The 25010-nt window shown below is 48.3% G+C and overlaps 1 protein-coding gene across 1 annotated transcript in view; it reads left to right on the top strand.

Moving 5' to 3' along the window:
* Rps6ka2 (ribosomal protein S6 kinase A2) overlaps positions 1–25010 on the top strand; it is a 134051-nt gene that overhangs the window by 66906 nt on the left and 42135 nt on the right. The window contains exons 4-10 of the mRNA XM_028782624.1: positions 5732–5812; positions 7688–7767; positions 9973–10079; positions 12890–12927; positions 14262–14404; positions 19809–19879; positions 21003–21091. Coding sequence (XP_028638457.1) covers positions 5732–5812; positions 7688–7767; positions 9973–10079; positions 12890–12927; positions 14262–14404; positions 19809–19879; positions 21003–21091 — 609 coding nt within the window. The remainder of the gene's footprint in view (positions 1–5731; positions 5813–7687; positions 7768–9972; positions 10080–12889; positions 12928–14261; positions 14405–19808; positions 19880–21002; positions 21092–25010) is intronic.

Here is a 25010-nt window from a genome sequence, read left to right as displayed (position 1 = left end):
TTCCCAGCTGCAGCTTGGGCTTCATGGGAGGTCTGAGCCTGAGAATCTTAAACTTCCCTTCTGTTTCTGTTCATTGCCAACATGGAGATTGCTTAGCCCGTGGTTCAGAGTAGGAAACTGGGCGTGGAGCTGCAGCCAACTCTTGACTCCATTGGCCCCGTCACCTGGGAAGCCCCACACCCTCTGAGCTGAGATAAGACCACAGTTAATAGGTGCCTTCCTCCAGCACATTTGTGTTAAAGTCAGACCTTTGGTGGTTTGGAGCGTCGCTGGCACACAAACCTTCAGGAAGCTTCTCTGCTCTTTCTCTCCATGGGAATCAACTGCTCTGGAGATGGGCCAGGAGGGCAAAATGCACAGGATGCTCCAGGCTCACCTCAGTCTGCTGTGCACAGGGGGGGTTGTCATCTGCTTAGGGAGAATGCTGTGCTACCTCCACGAATAGCCTGAAGTGGTCAATGGGCGTGATGATGGCTCGTGGTGACAGGTACCGTACCCAGTGCAGTATTCTTGTTCCTGCAGCCATCTCTCAAGTGTGGAAGAAATTGTCGGCTCGTGGTATTTCTTTCAGGACTAATTTGACACGGTTTTCCACCTGTGATTTAGACCTAACTTAGAGTCCTGGAAATCAGTGTTCTCACCCTGAAGCTAGCATGCATTTTCTTCTCAGGAGGAAATTATGTTCTGTTGATTGAGAAGGAAAACAGTACCCTCCGGTCAGCTCTCAAAGAGAGTAACTCGGCCCATGCATTGACAGTCACCCCAATGCCAGATGTGACTCTTGGTGGCTGAGGAGTGGCTCTTTGGGAGGCATGGACATGAGTCAGAAGAGGGAAGGGGCCTAAGCAGGATATTGTCAGTAGAGCTTGCTTCTTGTGATGGTTTTGCTGTGGGAGAGGAGCACTGATGATACATAGCTCTACAGACATACATGCCTGTAGGACTCTGGTGACCAGTACAGCTGAGTATTGATAACACTTGTGCTGACTGCGATATCTTGAAACAGTCCCTGGCTGGAGTTACCCCCAACACTCGTTCCACCCCCCAGACTGGTATTGTCAGCACTTCTGTGTTTGTTTCTGTCTTAGCTGAGGGGCTTCGTTAAAACATTGACTCATTCAGAAACTCTGCTTCAGTGGCTGCCTGCATCTGAACAGATTGTATTTCAAAGCTAACTCATTGATGCTGTTTGATTCCCATTTGGATGATTTCAGATTCCTGGGAGGCAGGGGGCATGCAAGGCACGCTTCAATCACAAGTTCTGGGTGCCTCCTTTTCAGTGTGAGTATGTGTAATACCACTCTACAAATGAGGGGACTGAGGGCAAAGTTGCTAAGCTCCCCCAAACCATGTTGTACAGAGGTGACAGAGGCAAGGACGATGCTGGTGCCCTCCTTCCCTGGAAGTCCAGCCTCCTTCCTGGTTTCTCCATAGGAAGCCACCCGCTGACTTCTCTTTGGGCAGCAAGTAATTATCTGCAAAAAGTTTTGACTCCCAAATGTCTGGGTACTCCTCTGCTCACAGACCATTTTCTGTCAAAAATTAAATCTTCAAAAGTCGGAGACTCTGTCCTTCATCTGGGAGATGGGGGCTGGACAAGCTGAGTGAGCTCAAGGACACTGCTTGGCTTTGGAGGGGTTTCAGGTGATGGAGACTAGGTTTCAGGCCTCCCTCAGTGGGATGGTGGAGCAGCAGGCCCCTTTCTCTGCTGCCCTTTTCACCTGGCCACGTTTCCTGGGTCGTGGGGACGGAGCCAGACAGTTGATGTGGAAACTCTCTCATAGTGAAGAGGCATGGGGGATGACAGTAAGTGTGTGTTCTACTGAGACAGAGAGTGTGGGTGTAACAGCACTGGCCAGGTGCTGCTGAGGCCAACAGAAAACTCAGCCCTGGTCCAGCATATAGAAGGAGCCCCTTGGTCCACAGCAACTGCCCTTGAGCTCCCTGGGGCAGGAATGAGAGAGTTTCCTTTTTGATGGTAATGTGATTTGGGTTGCTGAGATCAGTGCCTGGGTTCATGATCAGTGTCTCCTCTCCTCTTTCATTTTGAGTACATACCCTCCAGTCTTTATGAACTGCTGTCAAGCTGTGTTCTCACTGAATAAACAGGTTTCAGTTTGGTTTTTACCAACCTCCTGGAAGGCTTCCACATCCTGCCTCAGTAGTCTGAATCTGTGTTGCAGCCGAGGAGGAAGGGAAGCTCTGTCCCTTCCTTCTATTCATCTTCCATGGTTGATTTTCTCTTGGGAGCCATGGTCAGTGGAGAGAGTCACTCTGGAGTCTCCAGGGCACTTTCAGGGAAGTCGGTGGGTTAAAGGTGCCCTCAACTTGGCATAAGCAGGGACCCTTATTTTTATCTGCATCAAGATAGGGTATTTCTCCTAGAGTGGGTGGGTTAAAGTTTTTAATTGAAAAAATAGGCTTTGAAAGCTTGAAGGAAGGAAATCAGATCAAGTCCACCCTGGGCTATATAGTAAGAAGATAAAAGTGCATCAAAACATGTCAAAGTCATTCCAGAGGCATGGCAGGCGCATGGACTTCTCTGGTTTTACCTGTCCAGTCCCATTGCAGACCCCAGGAAGAGTGAGGTTTCAAAAGTTCTAATGACTTTTCATTTTCCTCATGTCTGCCCGCATGCTGGTGGATGGTCTGGACTGTCCAGTGTGGGGCAGTGAGCTTCTCTCATGCTTCTGGATTGTTCTCCACCTTCTGTCATCTTTCATGTTGCTCTTCATGTAAGAGGAGCTAAGGTGGGAGGAGTAAGGGAGGAAGAGGAAAAGGAAGGGGAGGAGCGAGGTGAGGGAGAGGGAGAGAGATGTAGCGCCATTGGATGACCAAACATGTACCAAGAGCAGTCCTGGGTAACAACTTATCTGGGTTAATTAATTGGGTAACATCTATAATTATATGGGCATATTGTTATTGAGCATTACCAAATATATAAAGCCTTTAATTAATATTTAAGCTTTAGAGTCTCCTTTTCTACTGGGCCCATGTGGATGGCGGGATGGTCTGGGCACAGCCCAGCTTTGTGGAGACAGCGTGGAAGATTGGCAGAGCCATCTCCCACGCTGGCATCTCATGGGTGGAAGGGCCAGTGTCTTCTGATCGCCTGAGCAGACAGCATAAACTGAGCAGCGGCGATATGCTGCTCCTGGCCGCAGCCTAGGCTAGTTGAGAACATGGTGGCTGATTAAGAAAAGCCAGATTGAATGCCACTGATTTCTGAATCTTTCGCAACATTTTCACAATGACTCGTGTCCTCTCTTAAATCCTAGTACAAGACAGCCATACCCCTGACCTGAGGTCCCCATCAAGGGCCTCTATCATTCTGTACATCCCAGGTTGACCCCTGTGTGGGACAGGGGCTTTACACCTGCATTGCTAGCAAAGCTGTAGCCCAGTCTCCTGCTAGCCTCAGCGTTTCACCCAGTGTGGCTGCAGGTGGCCTCCTGACAACCCTATGGCTTCCCTACAAGGTAATTTCTCAACATCCAGGCTAGCAGGCCAGCTTCCATAAGACACATTTATCATAGGACGTTCCTGGTCTCAGTTCTATGGTCTACCTTCTCATGTTAGCTCAGTGTCTTCAGGACTGTGCACCCAGCCTCTCACAATTCCCGCCTCGTGTCACATTCCCCAGAGGCATTTCAATCAGGTCCACCCATGACTCTGTGCCATGTGTATGTCCTTCCTCCTGCAGCCTCTCTGTGCTGCACTCAGGCTGTTCAGCACCTCCACAGTTCTTGTCTGCAGTCTCCTGACGTGCCATTCTTGTAAGGTTCTTCTCCCTCCTTCCACCTCCCTCAGCACTTGTAGGCTTTCCACTGACAGCCCCCACTGCTGCCCTCTTCTGTGTATCTTTCTACTAGCCTCTTCTAGAAGGCGGAACTGCAGCTTTACATGCTAAATGCTAGAGCAGACTACACAAAGAAATGTTGATGGAACAGACGTGGGCAGGGAGGAAGGGGGAGGGAGAAACTTCATGACCCTGGTCCATGTATGTCTGTGGAGCTATGTATCAGTGCTCCTCTCCACAGCAAAACCATCATAAGAAGCAGGCTCTACTGACAATATCCTGCTTAGGCCCCTTCCCTCTTCTGACTCACATCCATGCCTCCCAAAGAGCCACTCCTCAGCGACCAAGAGTCACACCTGGCATTGTGGTGACTGTCAATGCATGGGCCGAGTTACTCTCTTTGAGAGCTGGCCGGAGGGCACTGTTTTCCTTCTCAGTCAGCAGAACATAATTTCCTTCTGAGAAGAAAATACATGCTAGCTTCAGGGTGAGAACACTGATTTTCAGGACTCTAAGTTAGGTCTAAAGCACAGGTAAAAAAAAAAAAAAACAAAACATGTCATATTCCACTTTATTATCATTATAGCATCCTTGGGGAAGGATTTATTTAATAACACCTTAAGTGTGTATATTGCTATTCTAAAAAGTGACAAGCAATGTAATATGACACACTTGTCATTGTGGGCATTCTATATATTCATCCATTCCTCAGAGAGGTCACTTGAGGTCCCTTGGGTGCGCCTCGTAGATATACCAGTTAGCAGGGGGGGTCTTAGCATTGTTCTTACTCTCAAGTGGTTGTCAGTCTCTTTTTTGTTCATTTCTCTTCCTCAAAATTAATGATGTCTGTATTTCATTCAGATGGCTGAACATGAGAGAGTGCTCACTGAAAAGAATGTCATAATGCATACCACACACACACATTCTCGTATGCACACATGCACATACACACACACACACACACACACACACACATGCACACACCCCTACCTATCTAACTCTGTGCTCCATAGTCATCCTGACAGAGAGAGAAAGATTTGTCTTCTGATTTCCCCTTGTATCAAAAATGAAAATGGAAGGACTCAGCAAGGACCCCATGTAGTTGCTCACACCATTGCAAGAGAGTTAGGAAATCCACAGGTCATTGTGCGCAGAGTACTGCTCCCTGGGTTGCTCTCCGTTACCAGAGTCCTTGCCACCACCCCTACTCACTCTTCATCACCAGTGGAAAGGGTCAGCAGCAGGGAAGGTTAAGGAAGAACCATCGCCTGCTCACTACAGATTTCCAGCCACTATCCTACAGAGGCTCCAGATGTGACCTCAGTTTATGAGAGATGCAAATGAGAGGAAGGAGCTGAGGTCCAGCCAGCCAGACCTCAACGTAGACCATTCCACAAGACAACTGGCCTGGACTTAACCAAAAAGTCAAAGGGCAGGTGGAAGATATGAGACCATTCTCTTTTAGATACGAAACAAATACAGCACTTTAGCCACCAAAACACACAGACACACACACACACACACACACACACACACACACACACACACACAAAGTTGAAAGACCCAAGGCTGAGAAGTGGTGATAAGCATGGGATGAAGTCCAGAGGCACTACAGGATGATAGGACAGTAGAGTCCGTGAGAAACGACCCTTATTCTTACGGCACACGAGTAGATTCTTCTATGGGGAAAGTGTCATGGTGTCTACAATGCATTTTCATGTTTCTGGTAAGCAGAAAAAGAGCTGGAAACAAGGAAGCAAATGTGTCTAAATGTATGTGATCCGTAGAGCCAGTGAAGGAGGAGAGCGGCCATTATACTGCTCCAGACTTTCCCTGTGTGTGAGATGGTGAGCTAGCTTGTCCATTACTGTGTATCCAGGCCTCAAGAGATCTCCGCTCATATCCTGAAAACCTTTTGCTTTTGTTGTACAGTGCGAGACCGGGTCAGGTCTAAGATGGAGAGAGACATCTTGGCAGAGGTGAATCACCCTTTCATCGTCAAGCTTCATTACGGTAAGTGCAGTAAGTGGGACGTGTCTTCCATCAGAGGAGACAGAAATAATAATTGGTCCAGAAGGAGATCCCCACTACATCAGAATCCTGTCTTGTATGGAGACAAAGTTCTCTTAAATCCCCAATCTTCAGTCTCTTTCCTGTTTGATTTTTCAAAAAGAGTAAGATGTGCTCTCTTCATCCCAGAGACTTTGTGTGAGGTGGGGCTGCCCATCATTGAGACGTCACCATGGTAACCTGGCACTGGGTCTCCTGACCTTGGGGTGAGACCTGATGATACACCCAGTGGCGCTGGGCAGAAAGCCTGTTGGTCTCTAACCTCTATCTTCAAAGTGAATGAAGAAAGGCAGGGTGAGCGCCATGAACCTCAGACTGCCCTCGACGGCTATCGCTTCTGTCTGGTGTACCTTTTAGAAAGAACAGAAGGTGGCTCCTCTGCTGGCTGAAGGGCCGGGGGAGCCCTCATCCTTCCAGGCATGGCAGCTCTGCTTGTTTAGAGCCTCATGCTCAGTGGTGCCTGTCTCTCTCCCTCTCCTGTCCTGTCCCAGCTGCTCCTGGGCTGTGGTCACAACAAAGCCTGGAGTCACTGTCTGAAGTGTTTCATTTTTTTAAAAGGTGACTAAGTCCTTTTATTTAAAAAAGAAAAAGAAAACAGAACAAACCATCAGAGCACTTCTCAGATTTGTGTGTCAGCCCTACGTTTGTGTGTCATCTCTACGTTTGTGTGTCAGCCCTATGTTTGTTTGTGTGTCATCCCTATGCAGGGGCCATGCTGATGGTGTTAGGATCATCTGTCTATTCCAGGGTGTGCGCTACCAAAGCAGGCACTGGGGCTGCTGTTTTTATGAGGAAGTTAAGAAGTGGGTGTCTTGCACAGACTTTCAAACAGATATTCTGTAATACGCATAGCCCCAACTGAAGGTCTTCTCGTTAGGGGCTGTATTTCTAAATGCCAGCATTTATAATAAATGGTCTGAGACCTTTTAGAAAATGAAAACTTTTTCAGTACACAGAAATAGCAGGACCCTCTGGCCTGGTACCTTGTATACTAAAGCTTGTACCCAATGAAGGATTATGTCGGCCTGACCATCGTGGTTGCTGACACTCTCTGACATTGACCTAGTTACCAATGCTGACAGACCCATTGGGCTAATTATCAGGTCAATAATAGTGTGACTCTTTTTTCCATGTCTTTATGTGCTCATGGGTCCCTCAGTCTGCAGTGTCCCCTTGTTAACCCCTGGGTCTGAGCTGTGTAGACTGTGTCCTGAGTCACTACCAGTACATGCACATGGAAAATGAGCTCCCTTCTGACACGTAGGCGAAGCAGTAAGAACACTGCTGGAGTGGAGAAAGTCCATAGTGATCCTCTCGTGCCCTGAGTATAGGATGCACTTCCACAGGAGGAAAGAAATGTACTTCCAGAACCATCTTCCATCAGCAAATGTCACAGCAGGTTGTCTGCTTGTAAGACCCGCTGTGACAAATGCCTAATTGAGAATGCCAATGATGAACATGAGTTTGTTCAGACTTTCCTCTCTCTGAGTCTTTCAGTCACTTTGTGATCAAAAAAGGTATAAGGGTGGAGAAGAAGGAAAGGGAAAAAGAAAGTTCCAAGACCCCAACAAAATGGCCGCTAACTTCTTTTGAGTCATGTGGCATACTCTTGAGGGCCGTGAGCAGCATCCCTCTCCTCCTTTTGGGCTCCGTCCCTGGCCAGCTGACCTCCTGCTGGTTGGCTATGCCTGTCTGAGTGAATGGCAGCTCTACAGATTAACAGCCTTGTCTGAACAGAACAGAAACTGGGCCTTGGGAAGAACAGAGAATCAACGGTCAGAGGGAGTAGTGTCTGTTCAACCCTATCTCCTCCCACAGCCTTTCAGACTGAAGGCAAGCTCTACCTGATCCTGGACTTCCTGCGGGGAGGTGACCTCTTCACCAGGCTCTCCAAAGAGGTGGGTGAGCTCCCTGCCCACCCCCTAGATGACTTTCTGTGTAGGAAGATAGGAAGGAAGGGCATTAAGGGAGCTGAGCATGTGAAGGTGTTATGTGTACGACGGGTAATGTGACAGTGTGGCGGTGTGTGATGTGAGGTATGTGACGTGTGACAGTTGGTATGAGTGGTGAGAAGTGTGTGGTATATGGTGCATTATGAAGGTGTGGTAAATGCAAGTTTTCAAAAGTTTGCACAGAACCAGCCATGGTCACACACACCCATAACCCCAGCACTCAGGAAACTGAGGCAGGGTTTTGAGTTCACGACCAGCCTGAACTACAGAGCAAGATCTGTATAGCCACATCAACAAACAGTCCATGCTTAGGTCTTACAAACAGACTCTTCCCAAGCCTCCTATGAATGATGCTCAAACAGTGTCCCCTGTCCATGCCCACTGCCCCAGATAGAACAGTAAAACTCATGGTAGCATTTGGGAGTGACTGCATTTGATGGTGTCTCACTTCCCATCCTTGGAAGGCACGTGCGGGCATCTGTTCTGGACAGTGGTCCCTCTGTGCTTGTGCTTACATTGAGGAACATCTTGTCAGGTCTCAGCTCACTGACTGAGCTTCGTTGGCTTCTAGCTGCAGAGTTAACTTTAAGCACCATCGCTTAAGTAAGAACCCTCCAGAGTAGCACTGGAAAGGTTCTGTATCACTCGTGACTTGAAGAGCCTTGAGCTAGCATTGTGGGATGGGGAAATTCAGAATTCTGTTTATGGCAAAAACATTCTTGTCTCCTTATTTGAATGATTCTATAAGGCTCAAGACAGAGGTGCTGATGGAAGGCTCCTCACCTCTTTCCAACAGAGTACTTTTTATTTGCCTGTGACAGTGGTTTCCAAATTGCCCCCTCCTTTCCTCTATCCTTCATAAAACTCCAGACAAATAGCTGATCAAGGTAGAGCACATGGCAGGGAGAGACACTTGGGAAATAGAATGGGGTTAGAAGGGTGCTGGGAGGCAGAGGGGGTCCACAGTCCAGGGCTAACTCCCAGGGGTACCAGCTGACACTTTGCAGGACCTAGGGGAGATGTCCTTACTGGGAGCTGAGAACCCTGTCTACTTGGCTGGTGACAGTCACCACACAGTCCCATAAATCACTCATTTTAGCTCTGGTCTCAAGCCACATTCAGTTCGCATGTAGGGATTTTGTGTGTCTACTTTCAAATTCAGTGGTCATATGGACTACAGTGTCTTCAACATGAATGTCTCATAGAAAATGTGAAAGTGGTTTTCGAGGGCCCTGGGGAGATGGCCCTGGGGAGATGGCCCTGTGAACGAAGTTATTTCCTGTGCAAGCATAAGGACCTGAGTTAGGATCTCTACCTCCTGTCTAAAGAGTCAGGCAGCCCACTCCTGTAAGCTCAGCACTGAGAGGGTTTGAGATCAGATCCAGACTATGGAATCATGACATCAGAGGGCCAGCCATCTTAGCCAAACTGGTGATCTCTGGGCTTGGTGAGATTCCCTGTCGCAAAAAATGAGGCAGAGAGTGGCCAAGGAAGACACCCGAGGCGAACCTCTGGCCTCTGTGTGCACATATGCAGATGCATCTGTGTGCATGCACATGCCTGTGTTCAAGATCGTGTAAGGATGTGCCTTTTTGTTGATATGACTACAGAAGTGCGGCCAGACAGGACAGAGCATTGTGAGCCAGTGTTTTCAAGGCCCCTCTCCAGCCAGCACATTGTACTTGGCAGAATGCATGCCTCTGGGCACAGGACTGTTCAAGGTGCCGGCTTGCACATCAGCCCAGGGGAACGGAAGAGGGAAGGGAGAAGAGTGAAATAGGATTCCTATTTCCTGTAGTCCTTCAGCCTCCACAGAGTAGTTATTTGAATTGCAATACCCATTATGACTTTACACCAGAGCATTCGTAATAAGACCGAAGTCTGGGGGTTGTGCTTGGCCTGAGCAGTTTTTAAGGTTAAGAGCAGGTTGGTGGTGGGCTGAGGTTCATAAGGCTGAGAAAATCAGCTCGACAACAGCGTGACCTGCAACTGTGAGAAGAACTCCCCTTCCCCAGGAGTGTCAGGAAAGTGTCAGGGGAGAGCCAGGATCTCCATACACGCATTCTGGGACCGTCCTGGTTTCCTTGAGGAGAGCTTTGCAACAAGCAGCCATGGGCCAGGCTGAGCCGAGGTCCTTTCCCACCCATTTAGGTGATGTTCACGGAGGAGGATGTCAAGTTCTACCTGGCTGAACTGGCCCTGGCGCTGGACCACCTCCACGGCCTGGGGATCATCTACCGGGATCTGAAGCCGGAGAAGTGAGTATGAAGCAAGGCGGTTCACAGCCTCCTCAGACATCTGCTGCCAGCCCACGACAGTGCCTGTTACCTAGGATTCACTTCCCAAGTACACTCCCAACAGTGGGCTGGGCACAGTGTCGTGTAGGTGGGTCCTGTGCTGATGCCACCTCCTTACCCTGCACTGGTGCCTAGTGGATGTGGGGCCTTCATCAACTATGGTAGAAGTGCCCACTAGACTGTACTCATGTTCCAATATACAAAGATGGCCAGGCAGGTGGGGCCTGAGACTAACTGCATGTACCCCTCCCCCTTCTCAGTCCAGCACTTTCTGCCACCAGGAGCCCTGCCACACAGGACACTTGTCCCCCTTGTTCGCCTCTCCCTAAGTGCCAGAGGCATGGTCACTCAGCCTCCTCTGAGATGGCTAACTAGGAGATAGGTTAGATTAGATCTCCGAGTGATCAGCTGAGGGACAGTGAGGGACATGACCGTGGGGGTCCCCAGGTCACTGTGTTTCCGGGGCTGAGAATCTATAATGTATTTATTTCTAGAGTTGTCTGTTAATCTAGTCTAAATGAAAACAGGAACTTCCCTGCAAAGTCACGGGATCCGTGGTCCTGATTTTCTTTGTGCACGGTCTATGAGTGGCAGAACTGACCTAGGAGCTAGCACTGAGGCGTAACAGACAAGAAAGGACTTAGTGGGTGGTGCTTTATGTTCTTCTGACCAACCATACAATGTCCCTGGTTGAATCATTCTATCCCTGAGGCCTCAGCCACAGTCTCTCTAAAGGAGGCATCCCACCAGGACAGCCCTAGGCCATACTATAGTCCAAGGGGTCACAGGTCAGGATGGATATCCCCTGTTCCTCCTTTGTCTCCCACCTGCACATTCTGAGATAAGGAGAGCTGCCTCCCTGAAGACATGGCTGTCATCTGGGTTTGCTGGAGCAAAGCAACCGTTTGTGTGTGCAGCATGTGGCTCTGATTAGCTCACAGTCAGCAGGTTATCACTGGTCGGTCCTATGACTCTATGGTCAATACATCCTGAAGACCCTGTCTTCAGGAGCCCACAGGGAGTGGGAACTTGTGACTTATATCTGACCCTGCCATGGGCAAGAGAGGATGTCAGAATGACACCTCAGAACAGGTTTGATATCATGTCTCTCAGTGCCTGTAGCATCCCTTCATCCATCCCTGATCAGGAGGTGAGAGCTGAGCCTGGCTTGTTCCCAGGGCTCATGCAAAGCTTATTGTAAGTTTACCTCACATTAATTAACATGGAGTTCATCTTCCTTATACAAATCAGTGCCCATAGCCGTGACCCCTGTGGAAGGCGTCTGTGTGCTCGGAGCCAGTCTTTCTCGGCATCAGGGCCCTGGCTGATGTTCATTTATGAAGGTTGAGACGGCTCTTGAAGCCAAAGAGTAACAATTAACTTACAGGATAAAGACAAAGGCTTTGTGGTCCAATTTGAATTATTTGGGAATGAGTCTTGAAAGTTGCTTAATTCTGGGTAAAGATTCAGAATGACTGAAAAGCAACAAGGAAAACATTTACCTCTTTCATTATAACCTGTCACCTTAGTTAATAGCAGCTTTCTAGGAAACACTGGCTATTCTTTAACCCTGTGGCAGACACACAGAGAATAACCTTTACTCCTTATATGTGGCTGAGGGTACAGCTGGGTGACCATAGCAAGTGTCATGTACCCTCAACCACTACCCATCACCAGAGTACCTTTCAGCCTGCAGAGCTGTAACAATTCCTGCTACCTCTGGCCAGCCTACTTCTCCCTTGCCCAATCCTGGGAAACACATAGAATGTGCTATGAAGTTCAAAGTCCATGTGAGTGGAAACCTAGGCTTGTGGCGAGCTTTCCCAGCCTTTAGGGTGTTGTTTCCTTCCTCTGTAGCCACATCCCCACTTCTTTGGGGCAGATAGTATCTCCTGGGATCTCATGGAACCGAATTCAATGACAGCATTAAAAACAGGTAGAAATATTGGAGCCTTGCATTTTAGAGTCTCACAGCCACTCAGCCTAGCGTGCAAGGGAAAGCAGCTGATGACAGGCCATCCCCCTTTCTCTCATAAGATGGGGCAGACTCTACAACTGTAGGGTAGCTAGGAAGAGCAAATCCAAAGGTCAGCTCATGATGTGAAGGCTCACTAGAACACTGGCCAGGAGTCCAGTGGCTATGGGTACTGTAAGACTGACCCTGGTTCTATCACGGGATGAAGCCTTGGGCAGCTCAGGAATCCCTTTGCTGAACTTCAGCTTTATATGGCCCAGACCAGAGGCCAGGATTGATCCCAAGTGCAGGGACAAGGCCTACAAGAGTCTGAGGTTCCTAGAAGAGGGTCTCTGGGCATCAAGGGTCTCCCAGGGTCAGGAAAGCTACTCCTCAGGTATCTATGAAAATCCAAGAACCCATACTTTTATATTTGGAAAGGGCCCACGGGTTCCAATCTGATGACTCAGAACATCTGTTTCTGTGTCCCCACAGGCTCAAGACTCATCCACTTGGTTTTTCTTCTCCAGGTTCATGACCAGGCCCTTAGTTCCCTTCCCCAGGGTTCATGACTGGGGCTTCTTGGTTCTCCTCTCTCAGGCTCATGACGTTTGGCTCCCTTCCTGAGCTGATCCAGGCTATGGGACATAGATTGCCATAGTAGAACCTATCAAGGATGCAGCCATGCCAGAAGCCCAGGCCATGGGCAAGGGCATCTCAGCTCCATGGGGCTTTTCCCTGAAGTCTATGTGCCTGGGGACTGTGGACTCTATCATTTTTCCCTCTCTGAAACCTGCTTTCTTACCCTTTTTTTCAGTATCCTTCTGGATGAAGAGGGACATATTAAGATCACAGGTTGGTAATAAACAAGCAAACAATAACAAACTGATAGTCTGATCCCTTCATCACTTGTGAGCCCTGGTAACCTTGTGGACCACCTCTTATCAGCCCCCTGTCTCATCTCTGACTTGGCTGATTTTTTTTTGGTACCTAAATGCTGGCCTTCTGAATGTGAGCACACTGCAGGGGGATCTCAGACTTCTGGAATCCTTCCTCTGATCTCTTACCCTGGACTCCCTCCTGGCTTTGCTGGCCTCTCCAATACGTGCTCAGAGCAAGGGGGCAGTCAGACTTCTGCACTGTCGCCTCTGTTCACCTAGAAGTCTCCTGCCAGGCCTTGCTCGCGTCGTTGGGTATTTGACTGGAAGCTGAGCGCGTGGCTTGTTCAGTGGCTGTAGCCTTGTCTCCCCAGGCACTAACGGTTCAGCTGCTCTTCTCGTTCATACCCAAACCTCGTAGCACTAATATAATGAACCCATCTGTGAACACTCCACCTTATCCCGATGCCTGTGTGTATGCAACCTTCCAGTGGCTTCCTCCACAAACAAATGATTTAACTCTACTGTCTTGGAACTGTGAAGTCTCAAGGCTAAACTCAAGATGTCCCTCTGGACCCCTAGTTCTTCAGCTCCCAGTAGAGGCCCTTCTTCTTCCGCAGGGCCAGCAGGTCAGCATCCTGCAGTCTAGTCAGACTCTCCTCTACATAGAGATCTGTAAAGTCATCCGGGCCATATGGTTAATAACCCTATCTAATTCTTGTAGCCTATACTGTACTGTATACTGAAGTCCCCTTCACGCTGTAAGGCAATCTGTTCACAGGTTCTGAACTATATTTGGGCACCATTATCCTGCCCTGCTCATTGGCCACATCCTGGCCTCATCTCCACATGCACTGCAACCCACTGAGTCCGCTCACAAGGGACCTGCTTTCTAAGCAGGTGCCAGCTATGCTTCCTTTCCCCTTTTCTGCAAAAGCTACACCTTATTTCTCTCCATCCGGGCCTCCTAACCTGCAATCACATGGGAAACGCTCTCTGGAAATTCATGTTCACTACTAAGAAGTAAAACCTCCTTGCTACTCGACAAGGCACACAGTGGTGGCGGTGGTGGCTGTGGTGGTGGTGGTGGTGGTGGTGGTGATATTCAAGGCTCTATCACGAATTGCACTCTGTAGGTCTTAGCCTCAGGAACTCGCCAGGCTCTGGAGTCACATTAAGCCTGTATAATGTACATGAGGCCCATAGTCTCTGAGAGAAGTGTTGTGCATGGGAGTCAGAGGGGGGTCTGTCTTCACACAGGGACTGTGGCTCGGATACTCAGGCCATGCTGTGTTCTGTGCTTATGTTTAGATTTTGGCTTGAGCAAGGAGGCCATCGACCATGACAAGAGAGCCTACTCATTTTGTGGGACTATTGAATACATGGCGCCTGAGGTGGTGAACCGGCGTGGACACACACAGAGTGCCGACTGGTGGTCCTTTGGTGTGCTCATGGTAAGGGATTGTCCCTGGCTTCCTCTGTAAGGATGGATGTTACCCCTCTGAATTCCTCATCTTAGCTTGATCCAGGGATGCTGGAAACTAGAGAGGAAACAGGGCTTGAAAGACCTGGTCTGGCCCTGTTTCTTACCTGAGCAGGAGGAAGCAGTGAATTTGAGAGAAATCCCTGCGTCTGTCCTGGCTCTTACTTCAGGAAACGGAAGTGGGCTCAAGTGAAAACACAAGTATATTAAAGACTAAGCCTTCTTCACACTCAGCTCCACAGATTGAAGAAGAATGTGAGGAGAGGTGGTGGCCTCTCTTATTTCAGAAGAAATCCTTTTGCTTAGTTGTAAAATTCGGCATGCGCCAAAGTGTTCATGGAGCTAAGCAGTTTTATATTTCCAATCTGGGCATGCTCCTTCCTTCCTCTTCTTCCCACCCCAGCAGGAGCATTCTCACCAACTCCTCACACTTCGATGTGGGCCAGATTCTGTTGCTCTAGTCTGACACCAGTGATAGGCATGGTCAGCATTGCCCAACACCCTTTTAGTTTGATCATTTAAACAGTAGAAGAAGCTGAGACTGTGAGACCCTCAGTTGATTTGATAAGAAACTTGGTCCTGTTCATCCAAATATGCTCTTTCACTGACATAGCCACCTGTTTGTCCCCATCATGTGGGCCCCCCAACCCTGGCTCAGACTTGCCCCTAGTTACGTCTTGAAGGCTTAATGACCTGCAGCCATCAATACTTGAGTCCTTAGCTAGCCTCAAGGCTGAGAAAGTCTGGCTGTGTCTACATAAGCTGCTAACTTCTGGGGTACTTCCAGTCAGCCAGTTGGGAAGAGGGTTTAACTCACAGTAAGAGATGTTCTACCAGAGAACTCCTACAGCTGATAAATACCTCCAGCAAAGTGGCTGGATATAAAATTACTAAAAAAAAAAAATCAATGATAAACAGACAAGTGATAAATGGGCTGAGAAAGAAATTAGGGAGACAACACACTTCACAATAGCCACAAATTATATAAAGTATCTTGGTATAAGTCTAATCAAGCAAGTTAAAAACCTGTATGACAAGAACTTCAAGTCTGTGAAGAAAGAGATTGAAGAATATATCAGAAGATGGAGAGATCTCTCATGGTCATGGATGGTTAGGATTAACCCAGTGAAAATGGCCAAAAGCAATCTACAGATTCAATGTAGTTATCATCAAAATTCCAACACAATTCTTTGCAGACCTTGAAAGAGCAATTCTCAACGTTATATGGAAAACCAAAAAACCCAGGGTAGCTAAAATAATCTTGTACAATGAAAGAACTTCTGGAGATACCAAGCTGTACTACAGAGCAATAGTAATAAAACTTACATGTCATTGGCATAAAACTGTTAGGTTGATCAATGGAATCAAATCGAAGACCCAGAAATAACCTCACACACTACAGAGAAGAATCCAAAATAATACAATGAAAAAAAAAGCATTTTCAATAAATGCTGCTGGTCTAAATGGCTATCTGCATATAGGAGAGTACAAATAGATTCATATCTACTAGCCTGTATAAAACCCAAGGCTAAGTGGATCAAAGACCTCAACATAAAACACTGAAACCAGTAGATGAGAAAATGAGAAACTGCCTTGAACACATTGGCATAGGAGACACATTACTGAACAGAACACCAGTAGCTCAAGCACTAAGATCAACAATTGATAAATGGGACCTCATAAAACTGCAAAGCAAAAGACACCATCAATAGGACAAAATGACAGCCTACAGAATGGGAAGAGATGTTCATCAACCCTACATCCAACAGAGGACTAATATCATACACACACACACACACACACACACACACACACACACACACACACACACAGAGTCATACTCACACTCAAGAAATTAGACAACAACAAACCAAATAACCCAATGTAAAAAATGAGGTACAGAGCTAAACAGAATTCTCAACAAAGGATTCTGTAATGGCCAGGAAGCACTTAAAGAAGTGTTCAGCATTCTTAGTCACCGGGGAAATGCAAATCAAAACAACCCTGAGGTTCCTTCTTACAACTGTCAGAATGGTTAAGATGAAAAAACTCAAGGGACAGCTCATGCTGGAGAGTTTGTGAAGCAAGGGGAGTACTCCTCCACTGCTGTTGGGAACGCAAACTTGTGCAACCATGCTGAAAATCAATTTTGTGGTTTCTACCTCAAGACCCAGCTGTACCACTCCTGGGCATGTCCCACCACACCACAAGGACACGTACTCAACTATGTTCATAGTGGTTTTTTCCTAATAACCAGAAACTGGAAACAGCCTAGATGCCCCTCAACTGAAGAATGGATAAAGAAAATGTGGTACATCTGCACAATGGAATAATACTCAGCTATTAAAAACAAGGACACCATGATATCTGCAGGCAAATGGATGGAACTAGAAAATATCCCGAGTGAGGTAACCAAGACCCAGAAAGACATGCATGATATGCACTCACTGATAAGTGGATATTAGCTTTAAACCTGTTATTTTTAAGAATGTTGATCCACAAGGTAAATTCGGATGTGGACTCCCATGTGAAGATTCCTCTTCCTGAGTCTTCTCATGCTGCTACCAGAAGGCTGTAGGAGGGGATGCTCACAGCTAATCTCAAGCTGACCCTGGATCCCTCAGAGCTCCCTTGAGTAGGGCTTCACCTAAGCTCTGCTGAGAATTGGGGCTGGAAAACTCTGTTGCCAGCATCCTGTGCATATCAAGGCAGCCGCCAGCATCCCTGACCGCTCTCAGACTATATGTAGGTAGCATCAGTGCCTAAAGCCATGAAAATGAAAACTGCTAACTTTGCAACTACTCTCTGGGCTCTGAGACTGCTGTTGGAGGTCTGGCTTCTCATCCTGGGAGCATCGCAGCTGCTCACACGAAGCTGGTCAGTATCTCAGAGTCGCTGGGAGTTGTACAAGCGCCCTGTATTGGTCTCTACTTCATGGAGCCAACCATAAAGAAATGGACCACTTGTAAAGAGGGAAAGGGGAGATACAAGCAGAGAACACGGACTCCGCTTGTTGCAGCCACTGTCAAAAGCCAGAAAGAAACCGCTCAAGAAATGTTGCCACACATTGTCCTGAGGCACCAGTCGGCACTGTGGCACCCAGACGGCACCCAGACGTGGAAATGGACTCCATTTCTGCAGGCGGGATTTAATGGCCAGAGGTGGGAAGTATCATTCCCATTCTACACAGTCGCATGCTCTTTCTTGGAAATGGGGTTTCACGAGTGCTATGAATAGACTCCCGAGGAGGAAGAACCAAGCAGCGAGAGTCCCCCTCCGTGACAGCCTATTTTGAGACGGTAATGTCTATAATCAGCTTATGAATGCTCACCCTATTTATCAGCTGGCTTGCTCATCTTCTAGTCATTTTAATTATGTCTGCCTATTTTTAAAATCTCATCTGGACTGTGTTGCTCTTGGTTTCATTACTTATACATTTGTTTACCGCCTGCAGCCTGGCACCGTGTGCACTTGGGTTTAATCGGCACACAAGACGGGCAGCACGCTCAACCTGAGAGGGCGAACAGCAGATACCAGAACTGGCAGGGGCTTGTTCGCTATTAAAAGAAGACAGATAGTATTAGTTAACTACACCCGTCTCACCCCCATTCCCCTGTCCGTCTTCCGCTGACACCCTCCTTTCTAACAGTCTCCCTCCCAGTCTCATGACATGTTGATGTGGGAGGTGGAATGACTAATTCATTATGTAGATGTATGAAGCTGTCAAACAATAATGAAAAGAGATTAAAAACTTGTAATCTCCTCATTTCTCCAAGTTTGTAACTTCTCTAGCCCGTCAGTGGTGGTTGGTCCTCACTGCCAGCTCGACTGGATTTGGAATCACCTAGGAGACTCAGGTCTGGGTGTGTTTGTGAGGGTGTTTGCAGAGAGGCTTGCCTGAGGAGGAGCGACCCTCCATAAATATGGACACACTGTCCATGGAAGAATCCAGCCAGGCACCCTCATTTATCTCTTCCTGCTTCCTGACCGTGGTTACAATGTGAGCAGCATGCCATGCTCCTGCCTCATACCTTCCCTGCCTGGGAACTCACCTTTCCTTCAGTCGCTTTTGTCAAGTTGCTTTTCACAGCAGTGAGAGGTTAACGTCACCTCATTTCTGAAGTCTAGGAAACTTTTAGTTTCATTTCAATCTAATGCAGGGGTTCTCAACCTTCCTAATGCTGCGACCCTTTGATTCTGTTCCTCATGTTGTGGTGAGCCCCACTAGAAAATTATCGTTGCTACTTCATAACTAATTTTGCGACTTTTATGAGTCATGATGGAAATATCCGACACGCAGGCTATCTGATATACAACCCCTTTGAGAGGGTCATTTGCCCACAAAGGGGTCGAGACCCACAGGTTGAGAACCACTGGTCTAGCATACACTTAGTAGGATCCTAATTAGAAACATCTTAAGTGTCCAACTGTCGATACCTTGTTGTATATTGGCTCATTCACATGTAACATGACGGGACAGAAGTTTTATAGTAAGTGTGAAAAGTTTCATACGGTAGGAGGTCAGTGTAGTGTGTCTTCGAATCATGGCCTTGAGGTGATTATTTTGGTCGTTACACTTGATCTCTACAATGCAAAGACACTGGACAATAAGTTGTTAAGGGGTAGAGCCAGGCAGGCGCAGTGACAATACCAAGACATACAGGCTTAGTGTGACCAAAGTCCTCCAGTCAGGATGTTGCCTCCTCCTTTAGACTGGAGTGAAAGGTGTCCACAGTGGTACTGAGCTTTCCAGTCTCACATGTATGGAAGGGGCTTGCTGTTGCTGCCTTCCTCTCTCACACAGCAGTACTCCCAGGGAGGTGGGGGGTGGGGGCGGTGCTGGGTTATGGTGACCGTAGGATCCCAGCCCATAGCCTCTGGAGCCCACAGAATCAGCACTGTTTGTGTAAGAAGCCCATGATCAGTAAGGGCTGCCCTTGGGCCTCACCTTATCTCGGCTCCCTTCCGGGCCAGTGTTGTTTTAGTGTGTGGCAGTCTGTGGAGAGACTGCCGGTGCCGTGTTGTCTCCATCAGATGTTGTTAATGGGCTGTAACCAGGAGCCCTTCCGTCACAGAGGAAGATATAGACCGTGCAGGAGTCACTGTGGGGGGCCTCATGTTCCCCCTCCATCTCCCGGCTTTCCTCCTGCACTTCTTCTGACCCCTCTCCTGCTTCAGCTCTCCACAGCACCCACGTGGGAAAGGTGATCCCTAAACCACATGGGCTACAGTCATCTACTGTGTTCATCCTTCATGAGTCTCCCCAGCTAGAATGGGAACCTGGGGGCCACGGTCCCCAGCGCCTCACCATGTGGCACTGATTGATGGGATTAGAGATGAGGGAACAAACTCACCTGCTCTGTTTTGCTCTGCAGTTCGAGATGCTCACAGGGTCCCTGCCATTCCAGGGGAAGGACAGGAAGGAAACAATGGCCCTCATCCTCAAGTGAGTGTGGGTAACTACTCCAAGGCACACCGCTCCACACAGGAGCAGAGCTCTGGCCTTTTGTGTTTGTAGCTGAGGAGGAAATGGACTACAGGGGTTTAGTAGGAGCTGTGGGATTGGGGTAGAGCCGTCTGCTCTAAGTCATAATCACCATGGACGCGATGCATGCCAGCCGCATGTGGGATCCCTGATGCCCTGGAAGATCCACTAGGACATTATTGAACTTGTGAGACATCAAACAGTGCAAGGCTAGCCTTTGTAAATCCCTCCCTTACACATGGGATAAAGGCGTATGGAGGGTTCTCTACCTCAAGGACATATCACAAGGGCTTTCGTTGTTCAGAATCCCCCTATAGCTTTTCCAGATCTGTGTGCACCTGATCAGTGATTACTAGGGAGCTCCCACAGCTGCGCCCCATGTTCTTGTGGGAACACCTCTGTTCCCTGGCTTTTAATGGGAACTTGATTTACTTTTTACTAAAACTGGGGCAGTCTCTCCAGCAATCCCACATGGGCCCATGCCTGTCCAAGCTGACGGGTCGGCACACACTCAGTACCTGGTCCTCAATAAGGTCCATGGACCCCAGGGTCCAACCTGGCCCCTGGGATGTTCCTTGCTCAGTCATCCTCCATAATTCTACAGCAGCCCAACCCATGGACGACAAGAGCACCACTGCTCCCAGGGCGCCTGGAAGGAACTCACCAAATGTAGACCTAACTAATAGTCTCTCTTGCTTAAAGAAACTTTACACTATAAAATAAAATTGTTTTGAAAAATAATTTCCACTGAAGATGTTGGTGAAGTGCTGGTGCGCCTCAGGACTCACTATTGCTGTTTTGATCATGCAGTGTGTGTGCACTGGGTTATTTAGTAGCCGTTGCGAAAAGTTCCCACTTTTTGTTTTGATTAAGGCCAGCAGCAGCCAGCTGCAAAATGCCCATGAAACTCTTTGGTGTCTTCATACAGTTCCAGGGCATAGTGGAGTCCTTAGACCAGAGTGCTGCCACCATTGCTCGGAGTGTTTGGGGTCTGTCCCTTTGCAAGCAGAGAGGCCTTGTAGAAGTGGAGAGCACAGTTGTCTTTGCTCTCTGCCATCTAACCTGCATTCCTTCTGCCTTCCAGAGCCAAGCTGGGTATGCCTCAGTTCCTCAGCGCGGAGGCACAGAGCCTGCTCAGGGCCCTTTTCAAGCGGAACCCCTGCAACCGACTAGGTAAGGGTCCATGACACACATACACACACACACACACGTACACACACACACAGGAATGCAATGAGGCTGTCTTCTAGACCCCCTTAGGAATGTGTGAGGTCACCATTCTGTCCCCCATGGGAACATGAACGACTTCCTCCTTGTGCCCCATCTCTGAATTGTGTGCTTTTCCTTGCTTAGGTCACAGGAAGCAGAGGTGCCCCGATGCTGGGGAAACACTCACATGTGTTCTGGCCTCCACAGACACGTAGTCTTATCAGGATTGCTGAAAAGCATTGGACTCTCAAAGTATAGCAATTTGTTCTTCAAAAAAATCTCTCCTTTTGCAGAAAACCACTATATTCTCTTCTGGTTTTATGTCTCTTTAAGAACGCCGTAAACTACAGACAGAATGGCTGAAAGGTCACTTCTAAGTTATAGCGTCTTAAGAAGCCAGCACGTACAGAGCCCGATTTACTTTAGCATTAACTAAGCACCGCCTCCCTCTTCCAACCATACAGAGTTTACTGCTTGGCCTGGAAAGGCCTTGGGGATAGGCTGAGACACAGGAATAGGGTGAGGGTCCTTGGCAATGTGAGCTGCCGGATGGTTTATCCCACAGATTGGCAGAAGGAACACGGACCATTGGCTCCAGTCTCACAGATAGGAACAAGTCATTAGACGTGAGTTAGGAAATATATCATTCTCGAAGAAGTAATTAGATTTTTCTTTCTGCCTGGCTCAGCCCCAAAGGAAGCTCGGGCTTCATTTAATTTCTTTCACGTATCAGCTTTAATTCAGGGAACTTCTGCAGTAATTTACAATCCTTCAGTTAATAGGAAAATAAAGCTACTATTAAAAGCACTGTCCTACTTCCTAGGATCATCCTCTTGGCGTGTGAGGGGATTTCATACAGTGGATGCAAACTATTGTTGCTGCTCCGACAGCTGAATGGATTCATACTCAACTTCTGATCCAGGTTTCACATCATGCACAGCTCTTTCCTCCTGACGTTGCTTTAGAAGATAGTTCTAGTTAAGGTACCGACAGGACAAGGTTAAAAAGTTCTCTTCATGAGCTCCTCAGAGACACATCAACTGTAGTCACCCTGGTCCAGATGCTCCTGGCATCTCCCGACTCCTCACACATGATCATCAGACCCAGACACACACAGGGTCTCAGGGGAGCATCCCCACTGAGAATGGCTGCTTCACAAACTGACATGGTGATATCTAGAGTAGAATACACAGAAGACACTGCAAGGGTGCTTGTCCTATGTGGAGCCTGTGATTGCCTCTGTGGCCAAGCTAGCAGGGCAGTGGTGAGCTCTCGGGGCAGTGGTGAGCTCTCAGGGCAGTGGTGAGTTCTCGGGGCAGTGGTGAGCTCTCGGGGCAGTGGTGAACTTGCAGGTCCTTGGTGAGCCAGGCTGTGTGTCAACCTCAGGTTCATTGGGCTGTCCCAGTGGGGTCTTTACAGTTGGGCCCTAGAGCAGGGACTGTTCACAACTGGCCAAAGCAGTCTCCCTAGCAGGAGCTCACCAAGATGACCAACATGAAAGTCCCAGGGAACAGCTCTGGTCCCTAGGATACCAGTGGCGAGATAAGGTGGCAAGCTCCAGGATGGGAGTTTGAGGAGCCATGGTGGGCGCCTTGGTGTGGATGTGCATGCATACAGCGTTGTTTGTGTTGGGCTCATGATTTGGACAAAACCGGTGGACCAGATTGTTCTGTGCTGTTGTTCTTGGATCACTTATCCAAGTCTCAGATAGTACCTGAGACATCAACCAAGAGTCACTGATTTCTCTTGGGATCGGGTGGGTTATGATCATTTGTACTGGGTAGACTAGACTTACCCAATGTATGTGGCCTGAGGCCCCTACAGGTCTCTGAACTCCCAGGTTTGCCTTGCTTTATTCCCTCCTCCATTCCTGACAGGGAATGCACAGTCAGGGTCTATGACCCATGGTCACTCAGGTCTGTGAAAACAAGACCCCACACCCTTAGGGGTGGGGCATGGAGGGTAGGGTATTCATTTTCAGCCAGGGAGCATAGTGCCGTCCTAGTACCTGAGTGACCATTGGTCCCAGAGCTGCCCTCTGATTGCACTTTCTCCAGGGCAACTGCAGCTGCCCCAGGACAGCCTGCAGCCCCTCTTTGGTGAGTACTTGTTAAGCTTTATAAACGCAGGGCACTTGCTCTCAGAACAGATACAGTCTTTGAGATGCCGAAGATCGCACCCAGGATCCTCATGCTAAGCCTATTAGCATATATCTTTAGTTCGTGCTAAGCAAGCCCTTTACCACAGAAATACACTGCCAGCCCTTTTATTCCTTTTGACACAGGTCTTACTAAATTTCCCAGGATGTCCTTAAACTCACTCTGCTAGACCTTGAATTTGAGATCATTCTGCCTCTGTCTCCAGAAGAGCTGGATCAGAGCGAACTGGAATACTCTTGCTCCTCAGAACACACTACTTTCTGAATGCCTTTGCAGTTCTCAGATTCTCCAAAATGCAAGCGACTGCCGTTCACGTCATTAACATTTGCCTCTGAATTCTAGAACCGTGTCTGGATGCCTAGCCTGATTTCATCTATCTTCTAAATGTCTGATCCCAGCTAGTTCTTTCTGATGAGCCTGGGGCATACCTGGTGCCTGTTCCTGAGTGGCTGACACTATCCAGTGTAAGCCATGTTCAGTGGACCTTGAGGTGGTTAGGGGATGATGACAGCTGCTGCTTAGTGACCAGGTGAACAAGTCACAGCACTTGACTGAACGCTGTATAGTCAGTCACCCTTAGACAAGGCCTCACAGTGGTGCTATAAAGTAGGTCAAAGGAGAACTCTTTAACTCATTTACAAACAGGGAGGCATCTAGGTGAGTGGTGGTGGTGCAGACCTTTCATCCCAGCACTTGGGAGGCAGCAGCAGGCAAATTTCTGTGAGTTCAAAGCCAGCCTGATTTACAGAATGAATTTCAAAACAGCCAGGGCTACACAGAGAAATCCTGTCTTGAAAACAACAACAGCAACAACAACAAACCCAACCAAAACAAAAACAAAGCCAGGGAAGCATACATGATAACTGCTTTTGGCTGCAAAGAACATATGCTTGCCTCTCATAGCAAGCCGTATGCTGATGTGGATTTAGCAGGCATTGTCCAGCAGCTAGACTGTGGTTTTCGAAATCCGGACCCTTGTTCTGTTTTAGTGATCCTCTGTCACTTGCCTTTTAATTCTCCTGCTTGGCTGCCTGTGATCACAGAGTGGCTGCAATAGCTGTGGCCATGCCAACCAGATTGAAGGGAGGGAGAGGAGGCAGCAGACAGTGCCTGGTTTGCTTTGGTCAGGAACGATTTTCTGAAAGTCCCCTACAAGCTTACTTCACTTCAGGCTGACAGAGCTTGGTCCCCTGGCACTTCCAAGCAGAAGGACTGCAGGGAAGCAGGGGTGTGGTTGAAGTAACACAAGGAAGATTGGAATCAAGCTTCGTTAGCAGCCACCAGCGTCAGCCAGAGGGTCCAGCAAGGCTGATGTGCTGTGTGCTCACCTGGACCTGAGCTGCTGGATTACCAAAGCCCTGGAACATTTGCTGATTCCGACTGAGTGGGAAAGAGGTGTTGTTAGACACTCCGAGGTGTGGAGCCAATGGCTGGCCGTTTAAAACCCATCTGAGTCCCTATCCTGACGCTCTCCGTTTTCCTCATCAAGGGGTAAAGCAGAGGAGATACTGATAGCAAATGTTCATCTGTTCCCACTGGGCTGCACACTGCCTGCTCCCAGGCTAGGGAGAGGTTGGGGGGCCATCTATTCTAGAATGTGCTTCTCCTGAGTACTCACTGGGGCTCTTGGTTGCTAAGTGTTTCCCCACCGGGGAATTTCAAACACAAGTAACCGCATTGGTTCAGCCTTCTTCCCTGAGGGTTCCTCTCTGAGCTCCCTGCCC

The sequence above is a fragment of the Grammomys surdaster genome, unplaced genomic scaffold (assembly GCF_004785775.1).
Source record: "Grammomys surdaster isolate TR1022 unplaced genomic scaffold, NIH_TR_1.0 810, whole genome shotgun sequence".
Taxonomy (NCBI): Eukaryota; Metazoa; Chordata; class Mammalia; order Rodentia; family Muridae; genus Grammomys; species Grammomys surdaster.
The sequence above is the reverse complement of the archived record's forward strand: the minus strand, read 5'-3'. Positions and strand labels throughout refer to the sequence as shown.